The 17351-nt window shown below is 43.8% G+C and overlaps 1 protein-coding gene across 2 annotated transcripts in view; it reads left to right on the top strand.

The window, feature by feature from the left end:
- Positions 1-17085, top strand: part of LOC120918796 (protein-glutamine gamma-glutamyltransferase E-like) — a 54656-nt gene extending 37571 nt beyond the window's left edge. Inside the window, exons 11-14 of one of the 2 annotated variants that reach the window (XM_040330594.1) lie at positions 2299-2361; positions 6048-6205; positions 13561-13694; positions 16837-17085. In XM_040330594.1, the coding sequence (XP_040186528.1) occupies positions 2299-2361; positions 6048-6205; positions 13561-13694; positions 16837-16993 (512 nt within the window). In that variant the 3' untranslated portion in view covers positions 16994-17085. The remainder of the gene's footprint in view (positions 1-2298; positions 2362-6047; positions 6206-13560; positions 13695-16836) is intronic. The other variant, XM_040330595.1, reaches the window with a different exon arrangement.
- The last annotated feature ends 266 nt before the right edge of the window (positions 17086-17351 follow it).

The following is a 17351-nucleotide window of genomic DNA, read 5'->3' on the forward strand; positions in this document are numbered from 1 at the left end:
AATTGGTTTTCTTTGCTTGCCAGGAACAGTTTCAGGTTTGGAGGTTTGGCCATGGAAACATGTGTGGTTTTCATCAATGGCCAGGGTAAAAATAGTATTTATTTTAATATTAAACCATCATTACTGGACATATAGTGCTCAGTGATCCTCCAAAATAAACCAGAGTTCCAGAAAATCATTTTCAATTATTGAAAATTATACGTCGTATTTTTCACTCCATCTAACCACCCCTTAGGAATGTCAAACGCTCCAAATACACAGTGCTTCTCCAGTTTGCATCTTCTATCCTACAGTGCAAACAATATTCTGGACATAACAAAACATTCATTTTATAGTTCTCCTATCTCCACAGTGAACAACCTGGATTTAGTTGTCTCCCCAAGAGACAGACAGGGTTCTTTTAGGCTGCTATTGTATATTTAGGTATCAAATCCAACAAAAAAACATGCATAGCTTGGAAAACTGTTATGTTGGCGTTCACTGGTGGACTAGAGAGGGCATTTGTGCACAGAAAACCATTGGAACTCTTTTAGTGGTGCTAATTGTTATTGAACCAAACAATTGCCCAGTGTTTTTAAGGGTGATGGCTGCCAGTCTGTCTTTACCCGCTTTGCATGCTTGCTGTTGGTCAAGGATGCTCCTGTAAACACTTCCAACGTGCAACTGCCCACCCTGCTCCTTGACCCCGTTTCATCTTTAAACACATCACCTATTGATGTGTTTACTGCTGCTATCCATGTTATGTCCTGTGGTATCACCAGCACAGAAAGATCTGAAGACCTAGAATGAGATCAACACGAAGACTGGTATGGGTAATCAGCGGAAAGGAGACTTTCTATATTTCCTTCTGAGGTTCCTGTTATTGTCTACTGATGAACCCTCTTGTCTTTTTTGGAGCCCCTGTGCTCTAGAACAGGCTGCACAAGCAATATATCTATCCCAGCTGGTGTCTTCAGAGAGCATTACATGTGAGTAACTAAATGAGGATTACCACGTGTCATATAAGACCTGCGTTGCCCACTTCACCTTCAGTGGATTAAGCCTGATTATTAGTTATATGGTTGGACAAGCTAAACTTTGCTCATTTATCGGACAGCAGTAAGGCAGAAGAAAACTGTTCATGAATAAACACACTGTGGGACATTAAAAAAAAAAATCATGGAAATATTAACACTTTGTGGTACCACAGTGAGTGGTTGCCAGCAAATGCAAATGAGGATCCTTAGTTGTAATGCAGTGGTTATTGGTGGTGATCACCAAGTGTGTCCCTGCAAAACTTTAGTGGCATAGTGGCCAGCAGGTTGGAACCACAATGTTTAGCGTGGGATGTAGGCATCCAACACACCCCAAAACATTTTCTTTGTCCAGCTTAAATCTAAAGGGAGTCAACCCCAAGTCACCAGATGCTGGATTGGAAAGGATTATGCTTCTTTTACAACTGGCTTTTTTTTTTTTTTACATTGCAGTCGCTTTATGAAACATTTATAACTTGGTGAAAGGAAAAGATGAAGAGAAAATGTACATTTACTATTGGATCTATGGCTCATTAGAACCTCATTACTGTTATAGAAGTATACAAATAAAGGTTCATTCTCCGATATCAAACAATCTACGGCACTGAGATGCCAAATCAGAAAGGTTTAGTGTTTGGTACAGAGCATCCCAGTGGAGGAGAGGTGAGTATACAACCAAAGCATTACATTTACATTAAAGAGGGTTGGTGTGAGGATTGGGGTTACAGGAAGAGTTAGTTTGAAGGCAACCTTATGGTAAAATATCTACAGTATGTTGAGTGTCCAAAACTTTCAGAGCCAAGGTTCCAAAGATGACCGCTAATATGTTGTATCTTGTAAGTCCACAGACATTTTATATTAATTGATCACCATCACCAACCACTTAATTCTCTTCTGCATTTAGTTACATTTTTCTTGCAGAAACTTCACTATTACAATCTGAATTACCCATGCTCAAATCTCAACCCTATTTATCATTTCCAGTTTGTTCAAGCTGCCTGTGGGTATAAAGGAATGAGAAAATATTTTGTGTCTTCCTTTCCTTTGTCCAACATGCAGTACAGACTTTTTTCAGTGTTTTCATACCCATCTATTGTCGTCTTGTTGTACAACTGCTTAAGGAAATAATTGCAATCAAAACTTTTCTAGAATAATTTTGTTTAAATAAAATAGAAATGTGTCTGTCTTAGGAATTACATAATGTGGCTTAATGACATACTGAGGGTAGAATGGGCAATAACGGTTTTAAATGGCACCGGTTAATCTTGTACTTGTCCTACCGTAGGTGGGGGGCAGGGATTTCCTGCTTGCTTGTCCTGCATTCCAACTAAAAAGAAAAAAAAGTTTGGTAAGTCTGCATTTTTATTGTTAAAGAATTTGTGCTATAAGGATGACAGATAATGAAATTAAGGTTTATACATAATACTTTTCTGTGCACCATGGCTTTCTTTTACATTACCGATGCCGGTTACTATGTATTTGCAGATAACATGAAAAGATTGGTTTGTTTTAGACCTTCTTTGCCAATAATTTGCCTCAGACATTAGACACTGACAGATACCCCTTAGATATTACTCCTATTTGTCAGAAATGGTGACTTTTTGTCCCTTGAACAACATTAGTAGCCACACCTGCTTGTAACTCTCAATAAGAACCTAGCAATAGGATGGTCTATGTTTGCGTATAGGCCACCTTCCCGTATGGGCAGCTTTATTCTACCAGAGCCTTGTAAAAAAAAATATTTTGTCTAAACCTTAATATTTTACATTTATTTGATATGTTTAGAGCCTATTAAGTGGGTAAGTAGAAATTGCTTTTCTGTTTGTTACATAACCACTGCCTTGAAGCCTGTTCATTATATTATTTAATTACAAGAGAGTGGAAAATTCAGTTAGTCTTGGGGATCCCTGTTCCATTCAAATAGCCAGTCATGGCATGAATAAAAAAAAATAGTACATTTGCCTTGCGCAATGTTGGGTGATAAAGTGGGCACAGCCTACCTACTCTACTTCTTTATTAAATCAACCAAAATGTGTTGGCATAATGAGGTTGATTTGATTAAAGGCAAACGGGCTGTTCACTTTGCAAGGGAAGTTGCACATTGCAAGTGAAATTTCATTTTGCAAAAAAACACCCAATCACATGTAAAAACAACAGCATTATGCATACACATGACTGGATCATGGAAGTCGGCAGAGCTTTACCTCATTTACCAAGCTCTGGGGAAAGCTCCCTTGCAAAGTGAACAGTCTTTTTGCTTTTAGTAAATCAACCTCACTGCGTTTACTTTGTTAGAAAGCTAACAAACTACCGTAAAATGTATTTCCATTTGCCCTAATATATCAACCTATTTACCATAAGACCCCCTTCACACTGAAGCGTTTTTACAGCGTTTTAGCGTTAAAAATAGCGCTATTAAAACGCTCATAAAACGCTCTCCATGCATTTCAATGGGCCCTTTCACACTGAGTCCTGCAGGCAGCATCTTTGGAGCAGCTTTTGGGCACTGAAAAAAACGCTCCAAAAACGCCCCTTTCCATTGAAATTAATTGAAAGCGCTGTAAAAATGCCTTACCCTTTCACACTGAGGCACTGCAAAAACGCCCTAAAACGTTAGGGTCTTAGCGGTGCTTTACCAGCACATTGGGATTGCAGATGAGGCTTTGCTCGAATAACGCTCGAAAAACGCTTGAATAACGCTCGGAAAATGCTTGAATAACGCTCAAATAACGCTCAAAGAACGCCCCAGTGTGAAAGGAGCAAAGAATGAACCCAATAGCAAAATTTGTTTTCAATTATTTACATCTGAAATCTAGGTAGATCGTTTCTCAGCAGGGGCTTGGAGCAAGCATCCAAGGCATTGGTTATGTTCACATGAAACAAACAATCTAATTTAAAACTTAACTATTCTTACTAAAACTTTTTTTTCCCAAACTCCAGATTACTACAGTATATACCTCTGCCTTTTCTTCAAAGTAAGCAAAGGGCCTTCACTATTGGATTCTGTGACCAACAGGCAGAAGGAACAAAAGGAAAAATGCTAAGAAGCATATGAACTATACTGAAACACGGCAAAAAACGTTGACAATAAACATGCTGATAAGGGTAGAGCAGTTGATTTACTAAGAATGGAGAGTGCAAAATCTGGTGCAGCTCTGCATAGAAACAAATCAGCTTCCAGGTTTTAGGCCTCGTACACACGACCGTTTTCCTCAATAGAATCCATCAAAAAACTTGGTGGGAGAGCTTTTTTGCAGAGGAAAATGGTCGTGTGTATGTTTTTCATCGAGGAAACTGTCGAGGAAAAAAGAGAACAAGTTCTCTTTTTCCTCGACGGGAGTCTCAATTTTCTTGTCGTGTTCCTCGTCAGGCTGGTTTTCGATGAGAAACGCAAGCGTGTGTATGCTAAGAAACCCACGCATGCTCAGAATAAAGTATGAGACGGGAGCGTATCTTCGGTAAAAGTAGCGTTTGTAATGGTGATAACACATTTGTCACGCTGTAACAGACTGAAAAGTGCAAATCGTCTCTTACCAAACTTTTACTTAACATGCAGTAACATGAGATTAGCAAAAGCAGCCCCAAGAGTTGTGCCAGTGGAATCGAACTTCCCCTGCCATTGTATGTGTTGTACGTCACCGCATTTGAGAACGAGGAGATTTTGTCTTGACAGTGTGTACGCAAAGCAAGCTTGTCGAGTTCCTCGACATGCCTAACAAGGAACTCGTCGAGGAAAACTATGTGTCTTTTCCGACAAGTTCCTCGGTCGTGTGTACGAGGCCTTATTGTCACAGCTCAATTGAACAAGTTGTAGTTAGAAGCTGATTGGTTACCATGCACAGCTGCAGCTGATTCTGAGTGCACCCGTTTTAGTATATCTCCCCCAGAGTGACAGACAGATAAGCTTGTTACGGTGCTGCTTCTGCTTCACCGTGAGTAACAATCTTGGAGTGGGCCCATGATGGTTTGGACTCAAAGTTAGTGGGTTAAAGTGGTTGTAAACCCTCTCTGACGTGTTTTACCTACAGGTAAGCCTAGATTAAGGCTTACCTGTAGGTGTTTGTAATATCTCCTAAACCTACACGGTTTAAGAGATATTTGCCAAAAAGAATGCACCGATGTCTATGGCACGAACGGCGCAAGCGCACTGAGAATGCAGGTTTTGTGAATGGGTAATGTCAGCTTTGACGGCTTCCGTGCACATGCGCGGAGTGACGTCTTTGCCGCTCCGGCCAATCGCAGTGCTGGAAGTAACCTCCGGGGGAGATGTCTGCGGCCGAAGGGGGAAACGAGGATGACTTTGGGGGCTTTGATCTAAGGTAAGTAATTCATAATGAGCTAGTATGCTAGTCATACTAGCTCATTATGCCTTTGTCTTTCAGGTTTTTATTTTTTTGGGGGGTTTACAACCACTTTAAATGATGCTAGCTGTCATTTAACCCAGACGACTGAGGACATCTTGTGGGGTAAAATAAGTACTACAGGGGAGAATTGCAATGGAGCAAAACTTTTATTATATTTTTAAAGAACTTTTATTTTTGGCTTATTGTGGGAGGTCCTTTTTAATTTCAATATAACACCATGTTAATTGCTATTGAAAACCTGCCCGCTTTTTGCGCTAGTTTTCTTATCTTGTCAAAAAGCCCTAGAAAAGCCCTTGTGGGTATAAAAAGACTATTTAAAGAAGCCTATCAAATGCTGATGATATGAACGAAACATGGACAAGTCAAAAGTAATGGAGGTAAGAAAGACAAAGACACACATCTGAAGATCCAACTTCCTGACCAAGTTGTGGAGCAGATGACTCTTAGCAGGGAATGCACATCTCTACACAAGCCATTTAATTTTTAAAGCAAATTGTAGCATATGTGGCCAGCTTAGAACAGCACAATCTTCTACTGCATGAATAGCTATAGCAGCTGTTACTAGAATATTTGTCAGTGTCAGATTATTAGGCTTTATAAGTGAGTACCAATCATCAGTAAAGGAACTAATTTTCTGTTCATTTTTATCTTTTTTTTATTTATTTTTTAGTGAAAGAGATCCCAATTCTTGTGAAATACTCTGAATATGAAAAAGCCTTGACAACAGATTCCATGATCCAGGTGACGGCAGTGTGTCAAGTGGAAGGCTGGGGTGATCTAATGGTGGAAGGTATTATTACATTGAAGAAACCAAATCTCATAGTTCAGGTGACTTTCCTTTTCACACTAAGTAACTTGCAAATATGTTTTAAAGTTCTGAATCTCATGCCGCGTACACACGGTCGGAATGTTCGATGTGAGCTTTTGGTCGTAAATCCCGACTGCGTGTAGGCCCTGTGACAGAACCCACTGTCACTGTGTGTTTTGGAAAGAACTGTGTCCGTGCCTCCTACCGACAGACTATGGGCCAGAAGATATTGGAGACCCAGGACAAGCTGGCATGGATGTAATGTAATGTTACAGCCCTTCTCCCCCCACCACCCCCCCTCTTGTTGCTGTGTCTAATTGTGTTGATTCATGACACATAGACAATGGCCTGGACTGCAGACATCTCTCCGCAGGGGGTGTGTATTGAGGCTGCCTGCTTACCATAAACTCATTAGGTTATCTGTAGATACAAATGTTCAGTTCCCATTGGTTGTTGGCTAAGGGGAGTGTCCCTAGCTCTGTGTAACTGTATGTCTTGGAATTTAATAAAGAGTTTAAGCTCTGGATGTTTAACCCTCAACACCTGTGTGGATTGTCTCGTGATTGAGGGGTTAAGGGCTGGTTATGGCGAGGTTGCAGGCTGTGGGTGCGTTTGGAGGACAGGAGACACAGGTCTGGCGGATGTGCCCACCTGGGGTATCCGAGATCCGTCACAGTGGTGGAAGCAGTGGGACGTCTCCTGCAGTCCAGGACATCCAAACCACCACCAGGATTCAAGATCTGGGCAGCTGCCGAGGAGCGATACGGGGACCAGCCAGCATGAGAGCGGAGTTCGGGAGGAGGCTGCAAGGCATGCGGAAGAAACATCAGGGACCAGTGACAGAGCGCACCATGCTCGGCTGGGAGGATGTGATCCGCCGGCAACTCTGGCATGAGGCGCTAAGCTACGAGCGGCGCCAGCAGGGGAAGATCCTTCCCTCCTCCTCAGAGATGTACTGGATGCAGTACCGTGCACGAGAGGTGTTCCTGAGGGAACGACCGCGAGATGATTGGAAGACGGAGCTCGGAAGATTGGTCCAGGAGGAGATGAAGCTGGACGCCAGCTACAGAGCCCTCCGGTGGTTCGCGGCTCAACTGTGGCCAAGTACAGCAGATGGCAGCACGACAGAAGGCGTTGGCTACGGCGGCGTGGGGCTGCTCCATCAAAAAATGTACGGAGACCCAGACTTTGGGAGCGATGAGGAGTGGAGGCTGGAAAACATCCTGGACTTCCGAGATGAGGTGCTTGACCTCCCCGAAGATGCATGTGATCCGGAGGAATTGGAGTTCTTGGTTGAGCAGGAATGGGAGCTTGAGATTGCCTACAAGCGACTGTTTGACGGTAACCAGCAGCCTGGCATGGCTCCCGTTGCCTGGGACTGTCCACAAGAAATTGCAGACAGTCAAAAAGATGAGGAGCAAATGGGGCCAGGGGTGACCCTACGTTTTCCCGTCCTTACCGCAATGGAAGAAGCAGCGATGATACAGAGGGCACTGCGAGTGCTAGAATGCCGGAACGCAACGGAGGTTTCCCAGGCAGCGAGAAGCATTAAGGTCTCAGAAAGAGGAGTTGAGACAGGCGCTGGAAGGCTGGGAAATGGTGATCAGCAGCAAGTCCAGAGTATCTCATCTGGTGCCCCAGCAGAAGCGCTGGCTACAGGGCAGAGTGCCCCTGGCATCTGCCCAGCATCAGAAAAAGAGTTGGATCCGGAGAGTCTGAGAGAGGATCTGCGTGAGCTGTTTCCCCAACAGCAGATATCCCCACCGGGAGTAGAGGAAGCAATTCTCCCTCCCCAGCAATTGGACAGTACCCCAATGTTCATCCCCCCAGCAGAAGCGCTGGCTACGGGGCAGAGTGCCGCTCGCCTCTGTCCACCCTCAGAGTTAGATCCAGGAAGTCCGAGGGAGGACCTCAGTGAGCTGTTTCCCCAGCACTTGGACACTACCCCAGTGTTTGTCCCCCCAGCAGAAGCGCTGGCTACGGGGCAGAGTGCCGCTGGCCTCTGCCCACCCTCAGAGTTAGATCCAGGGAGTCCGAGGGAGGACCTCAGTGAGCTGTTTCCCCAGCACTTGGACACTACCCCAGTGTTTATCCCCCCAGCAGAAGCGTTGGCTACGGGGCAGAGTTCTGCTGGCCCCTGCCCAGCCCTCAGTATGTTTTTGGAGGGTTTGGGAGACAGCCCCTGTCAGAAGTCACCCCAGTGGCTGGTCACAGAACCGGCAGGGGAGAAAACCCTTCCCCCTCTCCAGTGGCTGTACCCAACTTTTGCATATGTCCCCCCGGCAGAAGCGCTGGCTATAGGACAGAGCGCTGATGGTCTCTGCCCAGCATCAGAACAAGAGATGAAGAATCCGGGAGATAGTCCCTGCAAGATACCTTCTCAGCGGCTGGTAACTACACCAGGAGAAAAGCAAGTACCTTGTCCTCCCAAAATGCATAGCCCTACCAGCCTATGTTCCCTCCCAGCTGAAGCACTGTCATTGGGGCAGAGGATTATTCAGCTCCCTCCAATATCTGCAACCCAGCCCCGGATCAGAGGAGTGCAGACAGTTGTTCCCACTCTGCAGCGGCTGTTTTTATTCATGGGAGACCCTATGTGTGGTTTTGCTCCCCAGCGCCAGAGTCTTACTTTTACTTTTCCTGGTTGCCTGGGGTGGAAGTTTGTGACTAACGCAGGTCCAGACCAGTTGGGGGTCAGGAACCTGGTTAGTCTGTTTTTAAAAGGGGAGAAATGTGACAGAACCCACTGTCACTGTGTGTTTTGGAAAGAACTGTGTCCGTGCCTCCTACCGACAGACTATGGGCCAGAAGATATTGGAGACCCAGGACAAGCTGGCATGGATGTAATGTAATGTTACAGCCCTTCTCCCCCCACCACCCCCCCTCTTGTTGCTGTGTCTAATTGTGTTGATTCATGACACATAGACAATGGCCTGGACTGCAGACATCTCTCCGCAGGGGGTGTGTATTGAGGCTGCCTGCTTACCATAAACTCATTAGGTTATCTGTAGATACAAATGTTCAGTTCCCATTGGTTGTTGGCTAAGGGGAGTGTCCCTAGCTCTGTGTAACTGTATGTCTTGGAATTTAATAAAGAGTTTAAGCTCTGGATGTTTAACCCTCAACACCTGTGTGGATTGTCTCGTGATTGAGGGGTTAAGGGCTGGTTATGGCGAGGTTGCAGGCTGTGGGTGCGTTTGGAGGACAGGAGACACAGGTCTGGCGGATGTGCCCACCTGGGGTATCCGAGATCCGTCACAGGCCCCATCGGACATTTTCTGTCGGAATTTCCGACAGCAAAAATTTGAGAGCTGGTTCTCAAATTTTCCGATGGCAAAAGTTCAAGTCGGAAATTTCGATCGTCTGTATGCAATTCCAATGCACAAAAATCCTACACATGCTCGGAATCAATTCGACGCATGCTCAGAATCATTGAACTTCATTTTTCTCGGCTCGTCGTAGTGTTGTACGTGACCACGTTCTTGACAGTCGGAATTTCCGACAACATTTGTGTGACCGTATATATGCAACACAAGTTTGAACCAACATTCCTTCGGAAAAAAATCCATGGTTTTATTGTCGGAATTTCCGATCGTGTGTACGCAGCATAAGTTTAAAGCCCCATACACACTATCAGTTTTCCTGCAGGTTTTTCTCTTCAGGTTTACCAAAACCATGTAGTGCAAGGGGCTGCCTGATTACGAATTGAAACTCTTATGCCTTGTACAGACGAGCATACATGTACGATGAAACCAGTCCGCCGGACCGTTTTCATCGGACATGTCTGCCCGGGGATTTCTGTATGGTGGCTGTACTCACCATCATACAGAAATCCGCGCGTAAACAATACGCGGGGTGTGGCCGCGCCGTCGCCGCGACGACGTGGGCGGCCCTGCCAGTTCAATGCTTCCACGCATGCGTCAAAGTCATTCGACGCATGCGAGGGATGGCGGGCGCTCGGACATGTACGGTAGGTCTGTACAGACGACCGAACATGTCCGAGCGGACAGGTTTTTAGCGGGCTGTTTTAAAACAAGTCCAGAAATATTTGCCCGCTGGAAAAAGGCCTGGCGGGCAAATGTATGCTGGAATCCTGTCCGCTCGGGCCTACACACGACCGAACATGTCTGCTGAAACTGGTCCGCGGACCAGTTTCAGCAGACATGTTCGGTCGTGTGTACGGGGCCTAAAGGTTTGACCTCATATTAGATGGTTTTGGTAAACCTGAAGAGAAAAACCTGCAGGAAAACTGATAGGCCCAGATTCTCAAAGGACTTACAACGGCGCAGCACCATGTACGCCGTCGTAAGTCCTAATCTGACCTGTCGTATCTAGTCTCTTACGCCGCCGGATCTAAACTGCATTTTTTTTCACCGCTAGGTGGTGCTTCCGTTGAATTCCGCGTCTAGTATGCAAATTAGCTAGATACGCGAATTCCCGAACGTACGTGCGGCCAACGCAGTAAAGTTACGACGTTTACGTTAGGCTTTTCCCGGCATAATGTTGCCCCTGCTATATGGTGGCATAAGTGCGGCGCAACAATGTTAAGTATGGCCGTCGTTCCCGCGTCGAAATTTGAAAAAGCTACGTCGTTTGCGTAAGTCGTCCGTGAATGGGGCTGGACTTCATTTACGTTCACGTCGAAACCAATGACGTCCTTGCGGCGTACTTTGGAGCAATGCACACTGGGAAACTCCACGCTCGGCGCATGCGCCGTTACGAAAAAACGTCAATCACGTCGGGTCACAGTAGTTTTGCATAAAGCACGCCACCCTGATCCAAGTTTGAATTAGGCGGGCTTACGCCGGCCGAATTACGCTACGCCGCCGCAACTTACGGAGCAAGTGCTTTGAGAACACAGCACTTGCCCGTCTAAGTTGAGGAGGCGTAACGTAAATCGGATACGTTACGCCGCCGCAAGGATACGCCGTTCTACAAGAATCTGGCCCATAGTGTGTATGGGGCTTTAGAATCTTTAGCATTTCGTTTTTATGAACAAGCTATTTATACTTTTTTTATGTTGTATACTATGCCCACCTCTCCTAACTACAGCATGTGTGTTTATTTTCCCAATAAATGCAAAGTGTTCTTTTGGTGGAACAAGGTGGAGATCGTGATATCACTGTTCTGCCTCTCCACCTCATCCATCTCATTGAGAAAATGTAAAATGATCTCTGCATGGACACGGCTTGGCATGGCCAAGTGAATAACCTCCTGTGTTCACAATGCAACAGCCACTCGGCACAGAATCCAGAAGCAAGTGGAGATCACTGTTGTAGTGGTGTTTACTACAGTGATTTCCATTTTCTAGAGGGATGGTACAGGTATGGTACATTCATAGTTGCACTGGTCCAACCTGGACCAATGTAATATGGTACAAAATATCCATACCTGGATTTAAAGTGGTTGAAAGCCCTCACATATACCCAGTGGATCGAATAGCCTCAGATGATACACGAAGATAAAACAAATCCCCCTACATAGGTTTTACTTGAACATCTGCTGTCTTCAGCTCTCTACAGTGCACATGATGTTAAAAATCTTTCTTCCTCTTTCAGCAGCACATAGGGGTGGGTGTGGAGAATGAGCCAGGAAAGGAAAAGGGACACCCCCACTCTCCATAGCCAGAAGAACAAAGGAACATGTAGAGCTGTAGTGTGAATAGACAAGCTCAGTGCTAATCTCCCTCTAAGCTTCCACGAGACACAAGGTTTCAACTCATGTTATCTCATGTGTCAGAACTTCTCAGACGTGGCACATGTTGATAACAGCGGAACGAAGCACCAGAGAGAAATGGCACTTAGACCGCGTACACACAACCGGTCCATCCGTTTTCATCAGTTCCCTGCTGAAGCAGACTGATGGTCTGATGTGTGTACACACCATCAGTTCAAAATCCGATCGGGTCAGAACGTGGTGACGTAAAACACAACGACGTGCTGAAAAAAACGAAGTTCAATGCTTCCAAGCATGCGTCGACTTGATTCTGAGCATGCGTGGGTTTTGAACCGATGCTTTTGTGTACTAACCATCGGTTTGGACCTATCGGTCAGCGGTCAATCGGTTCGATTTTAAAGCAAGTTCTCTAACTTTTGTCCGAAGGACAAAAGACCGATGGGGCGTACACACGGACGGTTTGGACCGATGAAACTGAATTTCGGTCCATTTTTCATCGGTTTGAACCGATCTTGTGTACGAGGCCTTAGAGCAGTGGTTCTCAACCTGGGGGTCGGGACCCCCTTGGGGGTCAAATGAGGATTTGCCAGGGGTCCCCAAAACCTGAGCTGTTCCTGAAGCCCACTCAGCCTCTTCACAGCCGCCCATTCAGTTCACGGCATAGCTGGGGGGCAGGGACTTGAGGTCAGCTGACTGGTGAGGAATGTGAAGTGGGAAGAGCTGGAGGAGACCCTATTTGCTGATTTCAGCATAGGTGTCACTGCTACGAGAAACCAAAGTCGGAGACATAGTGAGTAACATTACTTGTGATTAGAGTTGCCTTTAAAAGTCCCCACTACAGTTCTCAGATCAGCAGATGACCTTGATCAAGAGCACCTAAGTTGGCTGATGCCAACTCCCCACCAGCACTGCCACTGATCCCAACTCCCGCCAGCATTGCCACTGATCCCATACTCCCCACCAGGGAGTAAGAGAAGGAATAAAAATAGAGAATACATGGAAGGGAGAGAAAAAGAGGGAGAGGAACAAAGAAAAAGGGAGAGAAAGAATAATAGAATGGACAAGAAAGACGTCTAGAGAGGGGTAGGGATAACAAACAAGAAATTAGGGAAAGAAAGGAGAACAAAGAGAAAGAATGGTACATCCTAAAATGTACTATAAGGGGTTTTAATATTGTACGAGTGGAAGGGACTCAGGGAGCGCTAAATGTCCGTGGGTTAGGGGCGCAAATTACTTTCTTACCTTGGGTGCTGACAACCCACGATAGGAAAATCATTTTACCGTTCGGGGTCCCCACAACTTGGGAAATTTTATCAAGGGGTCACGGCACTAGACAGGTTGAGAACCACTGCCTTAGAGCTTTGGAGAGAGAAAAGTAAACATTACAGATACAGTATAAGTGCTTAGTTCAACTTTCATGAATGTGGTTTTACAACCACTTTAACTTGACTGGCTCCTGAGGTTTCACAGAAAACCAAAATCATTTTTTGTTTCTATTGTGCCGGAAAATTGCAAAGAAAACAGACTGAAGTGAGAACAGCTATAAATCGGCCAAATTAATATTTTAATGTTTGGTCAATTGATACTATTATCTTAGAATTCTTTGTTGTATGGTCGCCCCAGGTTTTTTCTTTTGCTTTTTGTTGTATTTAGTAAATATTTTCATCTGTGCTATAACTTTTGTCCTCTCATCTGTCAGACTCCTGGAACAGTCGAGGTGGGCAAATCAACGACTATTGAAGTTAAATTTACAAATCCTCTGCAGTTCCCAGTAAATAATTGTGTGCTAACAGCAGAGGGTAGTGGTTTAATAGAACATGAAGTAAAGAAGAGGTGAGTACTATATAGCAGATAAAACATTTTAGTTTTTTTTGGTAATCATTTACACTGCTAAAATTGCTAGGAGAAGCTATGTATCTATACATAAACAAATTTAACCAATGGTTTTATGTGGTTTAGGTTACATAAGTAGCATGTAGTAAATAATATCACTTAATTGCATAGTGCTATAATGATGTGTGATTGATTTCTGCTTTATACTACCTGTATAGATAACACTATAAGAAGCTTTTTGTCCCAGCGATCTACTCTTTGTGATTAGAGTGAACCAGAACTCATAAAGTGAAGGTTTGCAATCTGATAGGGAACATCTAGAAATTTTAAAAGTGTCTAAGCAGTATTCTGAAAGATTTTTGTATTAAATCCTTCTTAAAAAATAGTGCAGTTCCTATGCATAGGCAATCCTGGGCCTTGAGCCTCATACAGTAGATGTATATCTGCAGTGGTATATAATCTAAGGCACTGCTGCCTGTGCTAGTCTCATGGGATTTGGAGTGCAATCAAAGGAGAACTATAGGCAAAACTTTTTTTCATTTTGGATAGAGTACCAGAGGGTTATAACCCCTGTGAGATTTTTTTTTTTTGCCATCTGTGTCTCCCATTGGGGAGGGTTCCCTTCACTTCCTCCACTTGCCAAACAGGAAGTGAGAGGAAATCCCAGAAAATTAAAGAGGAAAAATATTAAAATCCAGCAGCTACACATACTGCAGCTGCTGGCTTTTAATAAAAGGACACTTACCTGTCCTGAGTCCAGCGATGTCGGCAGTAAGGTTCCCGGCTACACTGCCGCCGCCATTGTGGGTAAGGGAACCCGGCAGTGTAGTTATTCGACATGACGCTGACAATAGTGATCTCTGTCTATCGAACCTGTGGTCGAATGTGCCCAACCTAATTCTATTAGTCCAAGATTATTCTACATAGAGAGAAAAGATTTGACATTATAGAGACAGTGTTGGGGTAGACCATTCGACATGAATGGCAAAGATTCGACAAGCAGAGAAAAACATACAAATGTTGAATCTGTCATTGAAGGCTTAAGGTGTCTGTCGAAACATCTAAGAAGATATGACAAGCAGCGACGCCTCAATCGTACATTTCCGGTAAAATGCTCGGCCCATAGGCTATAGAAGAATTTGAATCTAGTGATAATAATTTATAACTAGAAAATATACAATTTCTGGGGAAATTGTGCGACGTGGTCTTGCCTCCACCAATACTCCTGACTGGAGACAGTGCCCCTGGAGATGTAAATGTGATCCAACAGTGTGTTGATCCAGTTCGATCCATTGCCCCATCAAAAACTGCTCCATCAAAAACTACTCCATCAAAACTGGTTGCTATGGACTGGTTGCTTTGGATGGTTGCTATGGACTTGTTGCTATGGACTGGTTGATATGGACTGGCTGCTATGGATGGTTGCTATGGAGGGTTGCTATGGACTGGCTGCTATGGACTGGTTGCTTTGGATGGTTTCTATGGACTGGTTGCTATGGATGGGTTGCTATGGACTGGTTGCTATGTAGTGGTTGCTATGGTCGGGTTGCTATGGTCAGGTTGCTGTGGTCGGGTTGCTATGGACTGATGGCTATGGACTGGTTGCTATGAACTTGGTTGTTATGGACTGGTTGCTATGAATGGTTACTATGGACGGTTGCTATGGTCTGGTTGCTATGGACTAGACTGGTTGCTATGGACTGGTTGCTATGGACTGGTTGGTTTGGATGCTTGCTATGAACTGGTTGCTATGGACTGATTGCTTTGGACTGATTGCTATGGACTGGTTGCTATGGAGGGTTGCTAACCTCCATTTCCACTATGCTGCTGTGGGGCTCCGGATCCCAAAAGCGTGGGTCTGAAAGGTCCTGTTTAGTCCAGCGTATCTTTGCAGCTTTAGACCTCTTTCCTTTAGATGGCATGATGCTATGTGTTGGAGGAGATATAATTCCCTTCAGAACTGTGAAGAAGGAGCTATAATGCTATAATTTTCCTCAGAGCTGTGTGAGACTAGATATAATTTGCCTCAGTTGAGGTATGAGCCAGAAATTACCTCACAGCTGTGTGGGAGGAGCTATAGAAATCACCTCAGAGCTGTGTGAGGAGGTTTTCTCCCCAGCGTCTCCTAGGAAACCAATGTAAGCATATGCATGCAGCCTAAGCAGAGACTCAGATTCTGGATTTTTTTTGAATACTTGTCCTATTTAAATCGTTGTATTTAAAAAACTATAAATCATACAGCAAATTATAAAAATTGTGTGAATCACAAGACCCAGATCTACATTTTGATGTATAGTATGTCTCTGAAATATAAAAATTGAAGGCACAGTCGCAGTTTATATATTGTCCTAAAGATTTTTGGTTTCCTGACTGGAATTTCAATGGAAGTCAATGGAGGTCAATTGATGGCGTAGGTTGCAAACAAATTGTCGTATTGTGAAAACGGTTTGGTCGATCGCTTAGCCGTGAACATGTGTAGTGGCAGCAGGGATAGCTGAACGTTTTCATATAAGATTTTTGTAGGTCGGCTTGAAAATGAGGGAGTGGTCGCAGTTTACAAATCATGTCCTGATTTTTCAGTTTTTGACATTCCACACTGTAAGCTTCACCATTCATTCCTATGGGAAAATTTGGCCGCAAAAACAACGATATTTCGCGAACGATTCGGCAAAACGTTCCACAATCCGCACGTTTCGGTATATTACTCGTCTATGTAGTGTAAAAACTGTGGGAGGAGTTAGGGTGGTAAATTTGGCAATAAGAATAATAATATATATGTGAGAGAACAATAAGTGATCTTGCTATGCAAGACCACTTAAATATAATTATTACTAGTGTCATACAACATTAGAATTCTTCTATAGCTTGTAGGCGGAACATTCGACCTGAAATGTACAATTGCGGAGTCGTACAGTTTAGCCTCTCCGTCAAATTTTCTTAGAACATTCGACAGACACCGTAAGCCTTTTCGGTTGAATGCATTTTTTAAACGAAACTAAATAAATAAAAAGAAATTCAGGAGTAACTAAATAAATTATTTTTTTCGGACGAAAACGAAATTCCGAAACAAAATATTTCAGTGTGCACATGTCTAGTAACTATGTGTCTGCTTAATTACATTATTATCTGTTTATCGTTACAGTGTTGGTACCTTGGAACCCGGAAAAACGATGACTGTGACTATGGACATCAAGCCTTTTGCATCCGGACACAAACATTTGTTATTGAATTTATCAAGTGACAGATTTAAGGATATTAAGGAATTTGTAGCTCTGTCAGTGTCAGAACTTGCGTCATAACTTTGGCTGCAATAACAGTTTTTTTGTTTTATTTAATTTTTTCAGAACCCACTGTTAGCTATTTACTGAAAATAAAGAGATCATTTACTTTATTAGATGTAATTTCTGTTATATATACTTGTACTTGTTCCTTTAATGTGTGATTTGTTTCATTAAAAAAAAAATGAAGGAACATGTAATATGTTTTGTTTTTAGATTTAGAAGTTTAAAACAAGCCATCAATAGGACCCTGGCTCTTTTAGCTTAAAAATGGTCCAAAATTAAAAAATAAATAAAAATCGCACTGCCGGCCCTTAAAAATGGTCCAAAATGGCGAAAATCGCACCCCCGGCCCTTTTAACCAGAAAATGGTCCAAAA

Source organism: Rana temporaria, chromosome 12, assembly GCF_905171775.1.
Source record: "Rana temporaria chromosome 12, aRanTem1.1, whole genome shotgun sequence".
Classification (NCBI taxonomy): Eukaryota; Metazoa; Chordata; class Amphibia; order Anura; family Ranidae; genus Rana; species Rana temporaria.